This window comes from Cervus canadensis, chromosome 18 (assembly GCF_019320065.1).
Source record: "Cervus canadensis isolate Bull #8, Minnesota chromosome 18, ASM1932006v1, whole genome shotgun sequence".
NCBI classification, from domain to species: domain Eukaryota; kingdom Metazoa; phylum Chordata; class Mammalia; order Artiodactyla; family Cervidae; genus Cervus; species Cervus canadensis.
Window position 1 is genome coordinate 9,450,357 of NC_057403.1, and position 16,944 is coordinate 9,467,300.

Sequence of the window (16,944 nt, forward strand, 5' to 3'; positions counted from 1 at the left end):
ACGGGCACAGGCCTGGCAGGGCCACACCCATCATTGAAAGAGCCCCTCCCCAGGGAATCAGGCTGAGGTTCTTTGTTTCTAGAAGTTCCCGCCCTAATTCCTCCCTCCAGAGCTCTGGGGCTGGCAGAGCTGAGGGCTCAAGCTCAGGGCTCCTGGAAGGTCTGCCTCCTGCATAGTTTTAAACGTCCTCAGAGTCAGAGTCAGGTTGCTCGGAAGTTGGGTCCATGTTCTCTTGTGAATTGTTCTGTGGCCTGCTCTCTCTAATGTGAAAAATAAGAGAAGAAATAGCAGGGGTAGTCTGCAAAGAGAATGACGAAACTGAGCACCAAACCCAGGATGTGATTCAGCCTCATCTTGATTACCCACTACAGCTCAGGAACAGAGAAAGTGACCAAAGAGCTCGGGAAAGGGAGAGAGAACCAAGAAAACTCTTTCTTCTTTTTCACTGCAGCAGTTGCAGGTGAAAGAGCTGTGTGGATGCTGTTTTCTCAATACATAGACGTGTTTTTGCTGCATAATATCCCCAGAAGAGACACAGCAGGAGGAAGAAGAGGAGGGAATGGCAGCTTCTCAGGTAAACGTCCTGTCCCGGGTCTGGGGCTGTGTCTGCTTTTCCTCCTGAAATGCCTGGACTGAGAATCCGCAAACCTTTACTTCTCTGAGTCCAGGTTTTCTCCCTGGGGATTTGTTGTCAACTTCCTCTTTTGTCTTTTTTCCTCATAATCGTGAAGACCGGCTCTTTAGCCTGCTTCTCGCTTGTGTCCCACAGCCTTTTCTTCTTTCTGTCCTGATGAATCCTCGACATGAATTAGTGACTTTCAACTGGTGAATATATTCCCTTTGTGAGAGGTGAACACAGGTGTCTGAGACTCCCGTTGGAATGTGGTTCGGCGTTGGGATCCTAGGGAAGTAGGGGAAATGCCATGATGAGTTTACATGTGGATGCAATTCAGTTCTTTAGAACAGGAGTTTAAAATGCCCTTAAAGTAGCGTGAACTCAGCAGTTTAGAACTTTTCAGAAAATTTTCAGAAATGAAAAAAGTACAATGACTAGCCTCTATATCGATAAGAAAAACTTACTATTAAATGTACTATTAGTTTCCAGATCATGTGAGGTATATATGCAGTAGAATTTGCATAAAATGGATATTTTTCATAGTAGGTTGAGATCACGGTTTTCATAATATTGCTAAAATACCTGGCAGTGATAACGCATTTTTCCATGTACTTCTTATCCCATGACCTCAGATGTTCACTGGTTCAGGTGCTTCTGTGAGATTCCAGTGCATTTCTTTTTCTTTCTTTTTCTGTCTTCAAAAAGTGTCTTGGAAAGAAAAACTGAGGGATATGTGCAACTATCACAGTTAGTGGGAAACTCTTTATCATCTTGGTTTCTCTTCGCTTTGAACAATGAACACTGTTGGCTAAAACAGACACACAACTTGAGAATTGTGAGTTAAGTTTTATTTAGAGCAAAATAAGGACAGCAACCCAGGAGACAGCACCTCAGATAACTCTGACAGACTGCACTAAAGAGGCAGCGGGGAAGGTCAATAGATAAGATTTTAGTGAAGGGGGAGTTCAGTGCAGTCAAGCATTTACTTTAGAAAAGCTTTTCTGCCAGTCATGAGGAGCTGATGTCACCGTTCACTGATTTGGTGCTTTTCTAGATGTGAAGGGGCTTCCCTGATGGCTCAGATGCTAAAGAATCTGCCTGCAGTGCGGGAGACCTTGGTTTGATCCATGGGTTGGGAAGATCCCCTTGAGGAGGGCGTGGCAACCCACTCTGGTATCCTTGCCTGGAGAATGCCCACAGACACAGTACAACTAAGTGACTAAGCCCAGCCCACACAGATATGAAGAGATGCAAGGATTGGGATCATGAAATCAGCTCCTGAAAATACCTAACTCTCTAAAGCCCTGTTCCACCAGATTCCCTGGAGCAGAGTGCCTCAGTGCAGCCTGAACCCCCTCGGGGGCGGTTGCAGTCAGCACTTGAAGCACCATAGGGTTCATTTTCCACAGAGGCAGGTGACAAACGCCCTTGTTGTTGTTCTGTTGCTGGCAATACTCTTGGCAAGTGCCAGCTTGTAGTTGACAACACTCGCATGTGCTTAGGAGAGATGCTGGGTTTGGGGAGTGGGGGTTTTCATCACTCAAGCCTCGGTCTTACCATTTCCAGTCCACTCCACGCTCACATCACAGACATAGTTTCATCCTATTTCTGTATTTTCCAAAATGTTTACAAGAATCATATTAGTGCTAATCTAAGTTCAACAGTGTTAAGTGGTTGGTTGTTTTTTGTTTTTCTTTTCTTCCCCTGTGTCAAATTTTAAAATATAGTTCAGTGCAAATGATACAGGCTTCCAGGAAATTTAGAAATTCGGAACCAGAGCTCCACTTTATTTTATATCGTTGTATATGTCTGTACCCTAGTCTATTTTTAAAAATTAAAATAATATCATCCTCAAATATTTATGTATATTTTTAATCAGTTAGAAATTATCCTGATATTGTTGACATGACAGTTTTTCTCTATTACTATTACTGAGTATGTAGTCTCATTGTAGTATACGTCTCTGTGTATAAACATGTTAGCATGATTACATCGAATTGTTTCTTTTTTTTTTCCCATAAGATTCCCTGGAGAAGGGAATGGCTACTCAGTCCAGTATTCTAGCCTGGAGACGCCCATGGACAGAGATGCCTGCCAGGCTATAGTCCCTGGGGTCCCAAAGAGTAGGACACAACAGAGTAACTAACATTTTTCTCATTTTTAGTATGATTTACAAATACAGAAGTTTCTATTAACTTTCATTAGAGTTGTGTCTGTATATTTGTCTGTGTTTTATTAAAGTCTAGAGTCATCAAGTGAAATAAAATTTCAGCTCTGCCCTTTAAAGAATGTCTGTTAAAATATTTGTCAAACGACACAACAGCAACATTATTCATTTTCAATTATTTCTGTTGCACATTGCAGACTCTGAAAAACTGTCAGAAAGATATATTCAGTTCAGTTCAGTTCAGTCGCTCAGTCATGTCTGACTCTTAGTGAACCCATGAATCACAGCACGGCAGGCCTCCCTGTCCATCACCAGCTCCCAGAGTCTAACCAAACCCATGTCCATCAAGTCGGTGATGCAATCCAGCCATCTCATCCTCTGTCTTTCCCTTCTCCTCCTGCCCCCAATCCTTCCCAACATTGGGGTCTTTTCCAATGAGTCAACTCTTTGCATGAGGTAGCCAAAGTATTGGAGTTTCAGCTTCAACATCAATCCTTCCAATGAAAACCCAGGACTCATCTCCTTTCGGATGGACTGGTTGGATCTCCTTGCAGTCCAAGGGACTCTCAAGAGTCTTCTCCAACACCACAGTTCAAAAGCAGCAGTTCTTCGGCACTCAGTTTTCTTCACCGTCCAACTCTAACATCCATACATGACTATTGGAAAAACCATAGCCTTGACTAGCGGGACTTTTGTTAGCAAAGTAATGTCTCTGCTTTTAAATGTGCTATCCAGGTTGGCCATAACTTTCCTTCCAAAGAGTACGCGTCTTTTTATTTCATGGCTGCAATCACCATCTGCAGTGATTTGGGAGACCCCAAAAATAAAGTCTGACACTGTTTCCACTGTTTCCCCATCTATTTCCGATGAAGTGATGTGACCAGATGCCATGATCTTAGTTTTCTGAATATTGAGCTTTAAACCAACTTTTTCACTCTCCTCTCTTTCACTTTCAAGAGGCTTTTCAGTTCCTCTTCATTTGTGCCACAAGGGTGGTGTCATCTGCATATTTGAGGTTATTGATATTTCTCCCAGCAATCTTGATTTCAGCTTGTGCTTCTTCCAGCCCAGTGTTTCTCATGATATACTCTGCATATAAGTTAAATAAGCAGGGTGACAATATACAGCCTTGACGTACTCCTTTTCCCATTTGGAGCCAGTCTCTTCTTCCATGTCCAGTTCTAACTGTTGCTTCCTAACCTGCATACAGGTTTCTGAAGAGACAAGTCAGATGGTCTGGTATTCCCATCTCAGAATTTTCCACAGTTTATTGTGATCCACACAGTCAAAGGCTTTGGCATAGTCAATAAAGCAGAAATAGATGTTTTTCTGGAACTCTCTTGCTTTTTCGATGATCCAGTAGATGTTGGCAATTTGATCTCTGGTTACTCTGCCTTTTCTAAAACCAGCTTCAACATCTGGAAGTTCATGGTTCACGCTGTTGAAACTTGGCTTGTAGAATTTGGGGCATTGCTTTGTTAGCATGTGAGATGAGTGCAGTTGTGCAGTACTTTGATCATTATTTGGCATTGCTTTTCTTAGGGATTGGGATGAAAACTGACCTTTTCCAGTCCTGTGGCCACTGCTGAGTTTTCCAAATGTGCTGGCATATTGAGTGCAGCACTTTCACAGCATCATCTTTTAGGATTTGAAATAGCTCAAGTGGAATTCCATCACTTCCACTAGCTTTGTTCGAAGTGATGTTTTCTAAGGCCCACTTGACTTCACATTCCAGGATATCTGGCTCTAGGTGAGTGATCACACCATCATGATTATCTGGCTTGTGAAGATCTTTTTTGTACAGTTCTCCTTTGTATTCTTGCCACCTCTTCTTCATATCTTCTGCTTCTGTTAGGTCCATACCATTTCTGTCCTTTATCGAGCCCATCTTTGCATGAAATGTTCCCTTGGTATCTCTCATTTTCTTGAAGAGATCTCTAGTCTTTCCCATTCTGTCGTTTTCCTCTATTTCTTTGCATTGATTGCTGAGGAAGGCTTTCTTATCTCTCCTTGCTATTCTTTGGAACTCTGCATTCAAATGGGTATATCTTTCATTTTCTCCTTTGCTTTTGGATTCTCTTCTTTTTACAGCTATTTGTAAGGCCTCCTCAGACAGCCATTTTGCTTTTTTGCATTTCTTTTTCTTGGGGATGGTCTTGATCATCCTTTACAATGTCATGAACCTCCATCCATAGTTCATCAGGCACTGTGTCTATCAGATCTAGTCCCTTAAATCTATTTCCCATTCCACTGTATAACCGTTAGGTCATACTTGAATGGTCCAGTGGTTTTCCCTGCTTCCTTCAATTTAAGTCTGAATTTGGCAAGAAGGAGTTCATGATCAGAACCACAGTCAGCTCCCAGTCTTATTTTTGCTGATTGTATAGAGCTTCTCCATCTTTGGCTGCAAAGAATATAATCAATCTGATTTTAGTTTTGGCCATCTGGTGATGTCCATGTGTAGAGTCTTCTCTTGTGTAGTTGGAAGAGGCTGTTCGCTATGACCAGTGCATTCTCTTGGCAGAACTCTATTAGCCTTTGCCCTGCTTCATTCTGTACTCCAAGGCCAAATTTGCCTGTTACTCCAGGTGTTTCTTGACTTCTTACTTTTGCATTACAGTCCCCTATAATGAAAAGTACATTTTTGGGGGGTGTTAATTCTAGAAGGGTTGGTGGTGGCCTGCTGCAGGGTTGGGGGCACAGACTAGCAGTACATGCATGGGATCTTTTGAGGAAGGTCACCATTATCTTCATTACCTCAACCATAGTTTAGTGAGTGAAGTCACTCAGTCGTGTCCTACTCTTTGTGACCCCATGGACTATAGCCTACCAGGCTCCTCTGTCCATGGAGTTTTCCAGGCAAGAGTACTGGAGTAGGTTGCCATTTCCTTCTCCAGGGGATCTGCCCAACCCTGGGATCAAACCCAGGTCTCCCACACTGCAGGCAGATGCTTCACCATCTGAGCCATCAGGGAAACCAACCATAGGTTGACCCAGGTAAATAGCAGGGAGGGAACACAGCTCCAACCATCAAGAGAAAATTGGATTCAAGAATAACTGAGCATGGCCCTGCCCACCAGAGCAAGACCCAGTTTCCCCCTCAGTCTGTCTATCCCATCAGGAAGCTCCCATAGGCCTCTTATCCTTCTCCATCAGAGGGTAGACAGGTTGAAAACCACAATCATGGAAAACTAACCAATCTAATCACATGGATCACAGCCTTGTCTAACTTAATGAAACTATGAGCCATGCTGTGCAGGGCCACCCAAATCTGGTGGAGAGTTCTGACAAAATGTAGTCCACTGGAGAAGGGAATGGCCAAACACTTCAGTATTCCTGCCTTGAGAACCCCATGAACAGTATGAAATGGCAAAAAGATGAACTCCCCAGGTTGGTAGGTGCCCTATATGCTACTGGAGATCAGTGGAGAAATAACTCCAGAAAGAATGAAGAGCCAGAGACAAAGCAAAAACAACATCCAGTTGTGGATGTGACTGGTGATGGAAGCAAGGTCCGATGCTGTCAAGAGCAATATTGCATAGGAACCTGGAACGTTAGGTCCATGAATCAAGGTAAATTGGAAGCAATCAAACAGGAGATGGCAAGAGTGAACATCGACATTTCAGAAATCAGCAAACTAAAATGGACTGGAATGGGTGAATTTAACTCAGATGACCATTATATCTACTACTGTGGGCAGGAATTCCTTAGAAGAAATAGAGTAGCCATCATAGTCCACAAGAGAGTCTGAAATGCAGTACTTGAATGCAATCTCAAAAACGACAGGATGATCACTGTTCATTTCCAAGGCAAACCATTCTATATCACGGTAATCCAAGTCTATGCCCCGACCAGTAATGCTGAAGAAGCTGAAGTTAAATAGTTCTATGAAGACCTACAAGACTTGCTAGAATTAACACCCAAAAAAGAAAATACTACTGTGTAAAATTATATTCTTGTGTACTAGCAGCCACTCGCCTAAAGGAAAACCAGGTCTCTGAACTTGCTGTTTCCATTATGGGTCACATTAGGAAGTCTTCCCACGGCCCCAGGGCATCTGTACTTTGTATTTTAGGGACGGCTGACCTTCCGGGATGTGGCCATAGACTTCACTCAAGAGGAGTGGGAATGCCTGGACCTCAGTCAGCGGGACTTGTACACGGACGTGATGGTAGAGAACTATAGGAACCTGGCTTCCTTGGGTGAGGACAACTGCCTTTCAGAATCGCTTATCTAAACCTCAGGGTTTTGGTTCCTTCATTTCTAGAATGTCTTCTGAAAGTTTCTGCTCCGCACATTTGTTTGAGATCTCTGCTTTGTAGGTGGAAATGAGTATCTGTGAGTTTAGAAAGAAAGGCTTCGTTATGATGATCCATTATGCTTGTAACCTTTGTCTTCCTTTATGTAATCTGCCTCCTTCTAGGGCAGTGGTGATTGTGTAAGTTCTGTGGTATCAAATAGTTGTACGTTCTCTTAATTTCACATTTCCACTACTTACTTTTGCCTTAGTGGCACTTGACCAGAATCTCAGGACTTAACATTTTGTATTAGTTAGCATTATATAGGTACTTTCAATAAAGTATTTGGGGCGGGGGGGAGCATCTGGGGAATCATTCTCTGGGCTGTTTTAACATTCACCCATGTGTTCTCTTCTCGCCTGAATACATATTGGATTGGAAACTGATGAATCTCTAGCACAAGAAATATTCCTTTCTCCGATGAACAGGTCTTGTGGTCTCTAAGCCAGACTTGGTCACCTTTCTGGAGCAAATGAAGGATCTCAGGAATATAAGGAGAATGCAGACAACAGGCATATACCCAGGTAGGTGTGAATGGATGGAGCCGATGACTCAGGTGAGAGGTACAGTGAGAGACCTGCCTGGGAAGGAAATCTAAAACAGAGTGGCTATATATACGTATGGTTGATTCTGTGAGGATCAGTGAGGAAGTCATCCTGTATCATGTGGTTTGGGAAGATCTGCTTCAGTGGAAATGCTTTTGGAGAAGTCTGGGTTTATTTCTGTTGCTGTCATAGATGGCTATCACCTGCCCCATTCTGTCTCTTGAATCATTCATGAATTCATCTCCAGTGATTGCTTTTCTCACTCACAGTGAGAACTAAAATTCTCCTCTTGGCCTGTGACAACCTGCATGAGTTGGCTGCTCTTTCATTTCTTGGTGATCCTAGGAAAACTGTGCACACTTCTTAGTGACTATATGATACTCCTTTTAAAGTTTGTTGCTACCTTTAAACAGAACTGTGTAAGTGGAGTCATAGACATACTGCCAAAGTCCTAGGAATAGTTGGGACAGGTTTGTTTTTTTGTTTTGTTTTGTTTTTCTGATTTATAGTTTCCAATCCACTGGAAACTGCAGATATGCCCTTATTCATTTCAAACTTAAGTAATGTCTTCACTGCATAAAGCAAAACCTCCCTAAAATGGGAAAATGAAAGTCTCATGGTTACTTTAAAGTTTCTCTTCTCTTTATACGAACTCATGTTAAATACCTAAGTGTATTTGTCCCAATTCCTGAATGGTAAAACACTTTAATATATTCAATTACCTCAAAAAATTTTAAAATAAATTGGCATATAGAACTTAGAACATTTTCCATATTTGTAATGGTTGTTTCAAAATGGTAAGATTTTTCGATAAAATATAGAAATCTTTTTATTAAATTCTTAGTGGAGTGTAGCTGTTTTCCAAAGTTCTGCTGCTGTACAGAAAACATTATCAATTATACATACATATAGCCACTCTGTTTTAGATTTCCTCCCCAGTTAGGTCTCCAAAGAGTACTGAGTCGAGTCCCATGTGTTTCCATCATATTTTTTTTATTTTTAGATCCATCATATTTTTAAAGTCTCACTTCTTATTTAATTTCTTAAGAACTACTACTTTGTTAATTTATCTTGTTCATCCCGAGCTTCCCTGGACTCTGTCTTATATGTCCTCACTTGCTAGGACATTAGTTCTGTGTCATATCATTTATGATTTTTAGATTCAAACATCTAATACAACATTCTCAAATAAAAACACAGGTGATAAGAAGTAAATGAAAGGATTAGTAGGCACCTAGCCCTTGTGAAAATGTTTGGTGTCTCAATTTAAGAGGACTTTAAGCAAAAAGTAATCATTTGATTGCCTCTCTCATCTTCACTTAGTTTTTATCTAAGCAGGTTTTGATCTTGCTCCTTCCTCTACAAGACACTTCTTTGTCCTCTCATTTTGTCACATCTTCTGTGTTTGTGGTCTCCGTTCTGCAGGCTGCAGGATTCTAGTTCCTGTTGTTCCTGGTGTCTGTCCCCTGGTGGGTGAGGTTGGTCCAGAGGTTTGTGCCCTAACCCCCTTGATGAACTTTTGACTGCTGTTTCTGTGACCCGAGCCTGCCCTGGATATTGAGGGGAACTTCCCCTTCGCTCTGTGGCTGTCACTGCCCTGTCTGTGGTGGGTCTGCGCCCTGGTTTGTGGAAAAGAGCCCCCAGATCTGTTTCTTCGCTGTGATCCTGATCTGTGTGGAGGCAGGTGGGATTGGAGCACACCCCCGGGAGAGAAGCCCCTGAGGATTGCTGCTCTGGGGATGTTCCCCTTGGGATGTGCTCTGTGTGTCACTTTCACCCATTGGGTGAGTCTCGGGTGACCCTGGTTGGCACTGCCCTTGGCCCCACCTCACCCATGGGTATCCTGGCACATGGCCCTGGTGCCTCTCAGATGTTGTTTTCACCAGGTCACCAGCATAGATCCTTGAAGTCAGGGCCCTGGATTGCATTCACCATGGAGCTGGACCTGCTGTGGTGCTGTGGGGGCAGCTCAGACTCCGGCCTGGCCCTGCCCCCTAGTGTGGGAGCCCACGAAGTCTATAGCTGCTACAGCTACACCTGCTGTGACTGGGGGAGCCGTCCTTGTCCACTCAGACGTTCTAAAGGTGCTGAGTTTACAAAGACAGCTGTGATGGTATAGAAACGAGTTTGTGCAACTTCCAGTGGAGATATCAGCTTTACTTCCTTAAATTGCCAGACCCTGGGGCTCAGCAGTGCTTCAGCCCGCTCTGGGCATGTGGATAAACTACAGGCTGCTGCTCCCGAGGTTTCCCAGAGTCCACCAGTCTACCCTGGTAGTGAGGGGCGCAGAGGAAGAGGCAACAGCTGGGTTCATGAGAGCACCCACCCTAATGGAGCCCTTTCTGATGCCTGGTGAGGAGGGGCCAGCACAGGGGGAGAGAGGCTACAAACAATGGTGGGTCTTCGCTTGGGGCATGACTCAGCAATGGCGCTCTGCTCTATGGTGGTTCAGGCTTCCTCCCCAAGCATTCCTGTTTGCAGAGCTCCTCCCTCTCTGCCATTCCCACAGGACGTCTCACAGCCCACAGCAGTCCTCTGCCTGGGTCTGCTCTCCAGACCCCCCATTTCAGCACCCAGCCCTTGTCTGCAGTGGTGGACACCCTCTCAGGCTGGGTGGGCAGGGCTGGGGGCAGTACCCCATGTGCAGGTCTCCTCTGTCCTGCTGCCTCTGACTGCTGCCGTGTTCTCCTCCCACAGAGGATGAGGCTCCCCTTCTGTTCCAGCTGGGCTCCCCGAGTGAGGGCCTTCCCCGGAGGTGGAGACCTCTCCCCTCTTCAGATCCCCCCAGGGTTGCAGGCCCCATCCCATTTCCTTTCCTGTTCTTTTTCTTTCTTCTTTCTTTTGCCCTACCTAGCTCAGCAGGAATCTTTCTTGTCCTTTTAGATTTCCAAGGTCCTCTGCTAGTGTTCAGCTGGGCTCTGTGAGAAGTGTTCCATTTCTGATGTATGCTTGATGCATTTGTGGAGAGAGATGAAGTCCATGTCTGCCTAATCCTCTGGCAACTTCTTTGGTATCTTTCAGCTATATCTCCTCAAGACACCCAGGATTTGATGCCAAAGAAACCAAGGGTAGAAGATTTGTTCCCAAAAGCAAACCTAGGAATATATGAAAGATTTCACCTCAGAAACTTGCAATTAATGAAAGACTCAGAACATACAAGGGCGTGTGAAAGACAGAGAGGATGTTTACATAGACATAAAGAAATTGAGACAGTTACACATAATGCAGACATTACTGTAGAAAGAAATGAGCTACTTGAGTCAAATTGGGGGAAACCCTCATTTCAGTCTTCAACATCTGCTGAGAAGTGTACGTTTTTCAGAAAAAATTTACATCGTTTTTTGAAACATACTTGTTCTCTGAAAGGAAATGTGGAAAATCTGGAAGGTCCTCCAGTCTCTACTGTACATACTCCTTCAAACCACTCTGAGCATAGGCTTTGATTCAACATATATTTCAACATGTCTGAAAACCAGAAATCTAAAAATGATGGGAAAAACTCACAATATAATCAATTTGAAGGATCTGTGATTAGGAAGTCATTATTTTTCCAGAAACAGATATTTTCTCCCCATTCCAAGATGTATAATGTTGATGATAATGGAAGAGATGTAATCCAACCAGCATTGTTCAATACATCCCATGATATGGTTAATAGGGAAGAACTTTCCATGTGTAAGAAAATGAGTCAGACCTTAATTAAGACCTCCAGCTCCAATAATTACACAATTATTCATGATGGAGTGAAGGTCTCTTCATGCAATGAAACTGGGCATAACTTTGAACAAGACTCAAACTTTATGGAACATCAGGGAACTCAGTCTTCACACAAGGATTCTAAAAGTAGTAAATGTAAGAATATCTTTTATCAAGCATCAGATCTTTCTCTAAATAAGAGTATTCATAGTGGACAGAAAACTTACAATTGTAGTGAATATGGTAAAGTTTCTAATCAGTCTTCAAATCTGATTAAGCAGCAGAGAATTCAGAATCCACAGAAACATTACAAGTGTAATAAATGTGGGAAAGTCTTCAGTAACTCATCTAATATAAGTAAACACAGGAAGACACGTTCAGGAAGCAAACCTTTCAAGTGTGCAGGATGTGCCAAAGCCTTTAATCAGAGTTCAAATCTTAGTCAACATCAGCAAATCCATACTGGCAGGAAACCTTATAAATGTAGCAAATGTGGCAAAGTGTTTATCTATTTCTCAACTCTTAGTCAACATCAGCAAATTCACATTGGGGAGAAACCTTATCAATGTGCAAAGTGTGGCAAAGCCTTTAATCAGAACTCAAATCTTACTCGACACCAGCGAATTCATACTGGAGAGAAACCTTATAAATGTAAGGATTGTGGCAAAGCCTTTAGCCGGTGCTATGGCTTTACTCAACATCAGTTAATTCATACTGGAGAGAAACCTTATAAATGTAAAGAATGTGGAAAAGCCTTCAATACAAACTCACATCTTACTCAACACCAGCGAATTCATACTGGAGTGAAACCTTATAAATGTAAGGATTGTGGCAAAGCTTTTAGCCAGTGCTATGGCTTTACTCAACATCAGTTAATTCATACTGGAGAGAAACCTTATAAATGTAAAGAATGTGGAAAAGCCTTTAGTCAATCCTCAACTCTTTCTAAACACCGGCGAATTCATACTGGAGAGAAACCTTATAAATGTAAAGAATGTGGAAAAGCATTTAATAAAAACTCAACTCTTACTAAACACCAGCGAATTCATACTGGAGAGAAGCCTTATAAATGTAAGGTTTGTGGCAAAGCCTTTAGCCAGAGCTATGGTTTTACTCAACATCAGTTAATTCATACTGGAGAGAAACCTTTTAAATGTAAAGAATGTGGAAAAGCCTTTAGTCAATCCTCAACTCTTACTAAACACCAGCGAATTCATACTGGAGAGAAACCTTATAAATGTAAAGAATGTGGAAAAGCATTTAATAAAAACACAACTCTTACCAGACACCAGCGAATTCATACTGGAGAGAAGCCTTATAAATGTAATGATTGTGGCAAAGCCTTTAGCCAGAGCAATGGTTTTACTCAACATCAGTTAATTCATACTGGAGAAAAACCTTTTAAATGTAAAGAATGTGGAAAAGCCTTTAGTCTATCCTCAACTCTTACTAAACACCAGATAATTCATACTGGAGAGAAACCTTATAAATGTAAGGATTGTGGCAAAGCCTTTAGCCAGCGCTATGGCTTTACTCAGCATCAGTTAATTCATACTGGAGATAAACTTTATAAATGTAAAGAATGTGGAAAAGCCTTTAGTCAATCCTCAACTCTTACTAAACACCAGCGAATTCATACTGGAGTGAAACCTTATAAATGTAAGGATTGTGGCAAAGCCTTTAGCCGGCGCTATGGCTTTACTCAGCATCAGTTAATTCATACTGGAGAGAAACCTTATAAATGTAAAGAATGTGGAAAAGCCTTTAGTCAATCCTCAACTCTTACTAAACACCAGCGAATTCATACTGGAGAGAAACCTTATAAATGTAAAGAATGTGGAAAAGCCTTTAGGCATAGCAGTCATCTCACTAGGCATCTCAGTGCACATACTGGAGAGAAACCCTCATAATGAAATAAGTGATGGAAGAAGTTTGTCCTAAACATACACGTTGGAAAACACGAGACCATTTATATAAGAAGGACATGGAATGATGTAGAAATGTAAAAGAAAAAAATGTAGAAAATGGTTTAATGAAAAATGAAATCTAAATAAATACCAGAAAATCCATACTAGAAAACTTTACATCAATCCTGTTTTCCGAAGTTCCTCTTACAGAGAAGTACTATAGATAGTAATCAACAGTTAAAACAGATAGAAAATTGATATGTTAGTGTGGATCACAAGATGAAAGGTTGATGTTTATAAAGGTACAATTATTAGCAATGTATCCTTGTTTATACTGACATGATTTGTGATTATTTGAAAATGAATGTAGTTCAACTCTCTACTTACTCCAAGGTATGATTCATTTCTAGTGTGCATGCAAACTTATGTTGTTGATAGTTGGTACCTCAAAGATGAGAGAAGCCCTTCTATCTAGGGAGAAATCATTTATATGTATTCTCCATTAGAAGATTAAGGACACAGTAATGTAACATGTACAGTAAACATCTAAATGGTGGTGTTTGTCATTCATGTCACACATCCCTGTAGGTCACCATGATGTAAGTGTTCAGGGAATAATTCCACATACTAAAGATGTTAGTTATTAAGTTATGCTTTTAAAGGTTAATATAATGACAGTTCACTGAAATCTTGATGTGTTTTATAATATCAGCAGAAATTATGAAAGTTTAATATATTTCAAATAACCTCTGATACCCTAAAATGTATGGGAAACCCTTCCCAGAAAATTCCTGTAATTATTGTAAGTCTTCTTTCTTAAATGATTAGTCTCCATTTTGTAACCGTAGAAATCACAGTTGTCAGATATCAGAGGAATGAATATTGTTTATGCTTGCAATCTGTCTTTTAATCAAAGTTACACAATGGAGTATAAAAGGCTTTATTCTGACTGTGTGTGATGTTCATACATGTTAATCAATAAAACTGAATGGCTTCTTGTGGTAAAGTTGGTGTGAATGAATGAAGTGTTAACCTACCTCCACCATTAACCTCTCCCATCTTATTTAAGGTTGCAGGGAAGAGCACATAACAGTGAAATCTTTGGTAGCACAGTGGGATGGCATCTGTAACAGTTAGTTTCCTTACTGCCCTTAAGCCTCAAATCATTTGATCATGTATTTCCCATCATTTCTCCTTTGTACTTTTCCCTCTCTCTGAAACTGCAGGGACATTGTGATGGTTCTAATAAGAAGGATCATACACAGTACTGTTGAGAGCTCCCCTGAACTGCTCCATGCTGTTGCTGCCTCAGCATCTGTCTGGGGAGCAGGCAGCCTGCAGGTCCTTGAACTCACACCAGCCAGTCCTGTGAGCACTTGCACCAGAAGACCCCCTTCCTTAAGACTAGCAGGCTTGTTGAACCCCAGGGCTACTTCACAAGCTCCCCTTCAATGCCACCCTCACAGAGCCACCAAAATCCTAGTCCTTTTGGTCTGAATGGACCCATCCACCCACAGCCTGGGGAGCCCACAGCACTTCACCCAGGGCCTCTTATAAAAACCTGAGCCCCAATTACTGCCTCTTTCTCTGCTCACTTCTATCCATGATGTCACTCAGAGCTTGCTGTGAATTCTCTCAGGACCCAGAGTCATGAACTCACCTGCTTCAGTTGTCCTTTGTTCTCAGCATCTTTGTTCTCATCCTTTGTACTCAGCATCTGTCTGGGGAGCAGGCAGCCTGCAGGTCCTTGAACTCACACCAGCCAGTCCTGGGAGCACCTGCCCTAGATCACCCCCTTCCTTGAGACCAGCAGTCTTGCTGAACCCCAGTGTCTACTGCACAGGCCCCCCTTCAGTGACACCCTCAGAGCTCACCAGAATCCTGCTCCTCTGGTTTGAATGGACCCATCCACACTCAGCCTGAGGAACCCACAGCGCTTCACCCAGGGTCACTTACCCCAAGTACTGGAACTTTCTCTGCCTGATTCTAGCCTTGACCTCCCTCAGAAGTTCCCATTCTAAATCCTCCCCTACAGAGAGGTCTCAGGTGTGCTGAGTGTGAGGGCTTGAGCTCTGGGTGTCTGAATGTGGGCTTGGGAAAGAAACATCAGAACACATGGGAAGCCTGGTAAAGACTCATTTCTGCGCCTCAGACCTGCTGATTCATAGCTTCTTAGAGTGGGGCCCTGGCCTTGAGTGATTTGTATTCACTGAAAAATGATTCAGAAAGAATCCTTAGCCAAGTGGTTTCCATCTGTTTCCCATCAGGGTCACGTGACCAGTGTCAGTAAGCGACCTCCCCACAGAGTTCTCTTGGTCCTGTGGGGGCATCAGTGTGGTGTGTAGGAAGTGCTCCAGGGGATTCTGAGGGGGAGCCAGGCTTAAGAACGTGGCTCCTGGCCCATTTGTGAGAGCTGAGGCCCGGCTTCAGTCCGAGGAGAGGCAGCAGCATTGGTCTAGCTGGATTTGGACCAGGGAAGTCAGTCAGCTCACATGGTCTGTGTGAGCAGAGGGTTAGGAGCTCTCTGTGGGGAGTGTTCAACAAGTAAATTCGCAGGCTGGTCTCCAGGTAGAAAGTGATTGTTCCTGAATATTTCCTGAGACAGAACAGGAGAGGTGGGTCTTTTCAGCTTTTCAAGGTCCTTCTGTCTAGGTGAGGTGGTTGCAGGTTAAAGAGCTGTCCGGATGCCTTTGAACGTATCTCAAGACACAGGTGTGAATTTGCAGCATAACATCCCCAGAGAAGACAGAGCAGGAGGAAGAAGAGGAAATGGCAGCTTCTCGGGTACATGTCCTGTCCCAGGTCTGGGGCTGTGTCTGCTTTTCCTCCTGTAATTCCTGGACTGAGAATCTGCAAACCTTTACTTCTCTGCTTCTAATATTTCTTCCCAGGGCATTTGTTATCAACTTATTTTTTCCTTTTTTTCTTATAGTAGTGAAGACCGGCTCTTTAGACTACGTCTCCCTTGGTCCTAGAGTCTTTTCTGCATTGTCTGTATCCCGGCTTTCTATGGAGTATGACAGATTCTCAACATGAATTGACTCTCAACTGGTGAAAACATTTCCTTTGTGTGAGATCAACCCAGGGAGGCATAGGTTCTGAGAATCCTATTGGGATGTGCTTCAGTCTTGGGATCTTAGAGAAGTAGGGGGAAATTAGTGATGAATTTACATGCAGGCGCAACTTCAGACATTTAGAAAAGGATTAAGAAAATGTCCTTATAAATAGAATTGCCTCAGTGGTTCAGAATTCTACAGAAAGTTTGCGGGAAAAATGGAGAAGAAAAATGTGAGACACTCTTCTCTATATTGGCAGGAAGGACTCATGCTTAACTGTACTTTTAATATACAGAACACTGGAAGTTATATATGAAGTGGAATTTGCATAAAACTGATATTTTTTCAGGAGAGATTCAGATCACTGCTAACATTTATCCCATTACACCTCATGTTCCATTGGTTCAGGTGGTTCTCTGAGATTCCAGCACTAAATGTTCATACTTTTTCTCTTTATCTTTAATAAAAATCTTTGAACGATTTAGTGAGGAGTGTGAATAAGCTGCCACAGTTAATGAGAAATCCGTGTTTTCCTCTGTTTGCTTTGGAAAAATGAACACTCACCTGTGTTTAGTAGGGTTCTTGAGTTTTGTGAGTTTTCATTACTTAAGCTCAGGTCTGATTATTTCCATTTTTAATATACTCAGCACTCATATTCA

At 42.5% G+C, this 16,944-nt stretch overlaps 3 protein-coding genes across 3 annotated transcripts in view; 2 read left to right on the forward strand and 1 right to left on the reverse strand.

The window, feature by feature from the left end:
- Positions 1–14,089, forward strand: part of LOC122420583 (zinc finger protein 91-like) — a 29,215-nt gene extending 15,126 nt beyond the window's left edge. Inside the window, 1 exon segment of the mRNA XM_043435833.1 lies at positions 11,728–14,089. Within this exon segment, the coding sequence (XP_043291768.1) occupies positions 11,728–13,232 (1,505 nt within the window). The 3' untranslated portion in view covers positions 13,233–14,089.
- Positions 1–16,944, reverse strand: part of LOC122420697 (zinc finger protein 107-like) — a 213,946-nt gene that overhangs the window by 67,933 nt on the left and 129,069 nt on the right. The window lies entirely within an intron of this gene.
- LOC122420672 (putative protein ZNF720) lies at positions 380–11,450 on the forward strand. Its single transcript, XM_043436066.1, has 4 exons — positions 380–574; positions 6,859–6,985; positions 7,510–7,605; positions 10,648–11,450. Exons 1-4 carry the CDS (start codon positions 560–562, stop codon positions 11,067–11,069), a joined length of 660 nt encoding a protein of 219 aa, XP_043292001.1. The 5' UTR covers positions 380–559; the 3' UTR covers positions 11,070–11,450.

Excerpts from the sequence above, each read along its gene's own strand:
- LOC122420672 (XM_043436066.1), top strand. Across the intron at positions 6,986-7,509 it reads TAGGAACCTGGCTTCCTTGG|GTCTTGTGGTCTCTAAGCCA; the intron begins GTGAGGACAACT and ends TCCGATGAACAG. Across the intron at positions 7,606-10,647 it reads GACAACAGGCATATACCCAG|CTATATCTCCTCAAGACACC; the intron begins GTAGGTGTGAAT and ends GGTATCTTTCAG.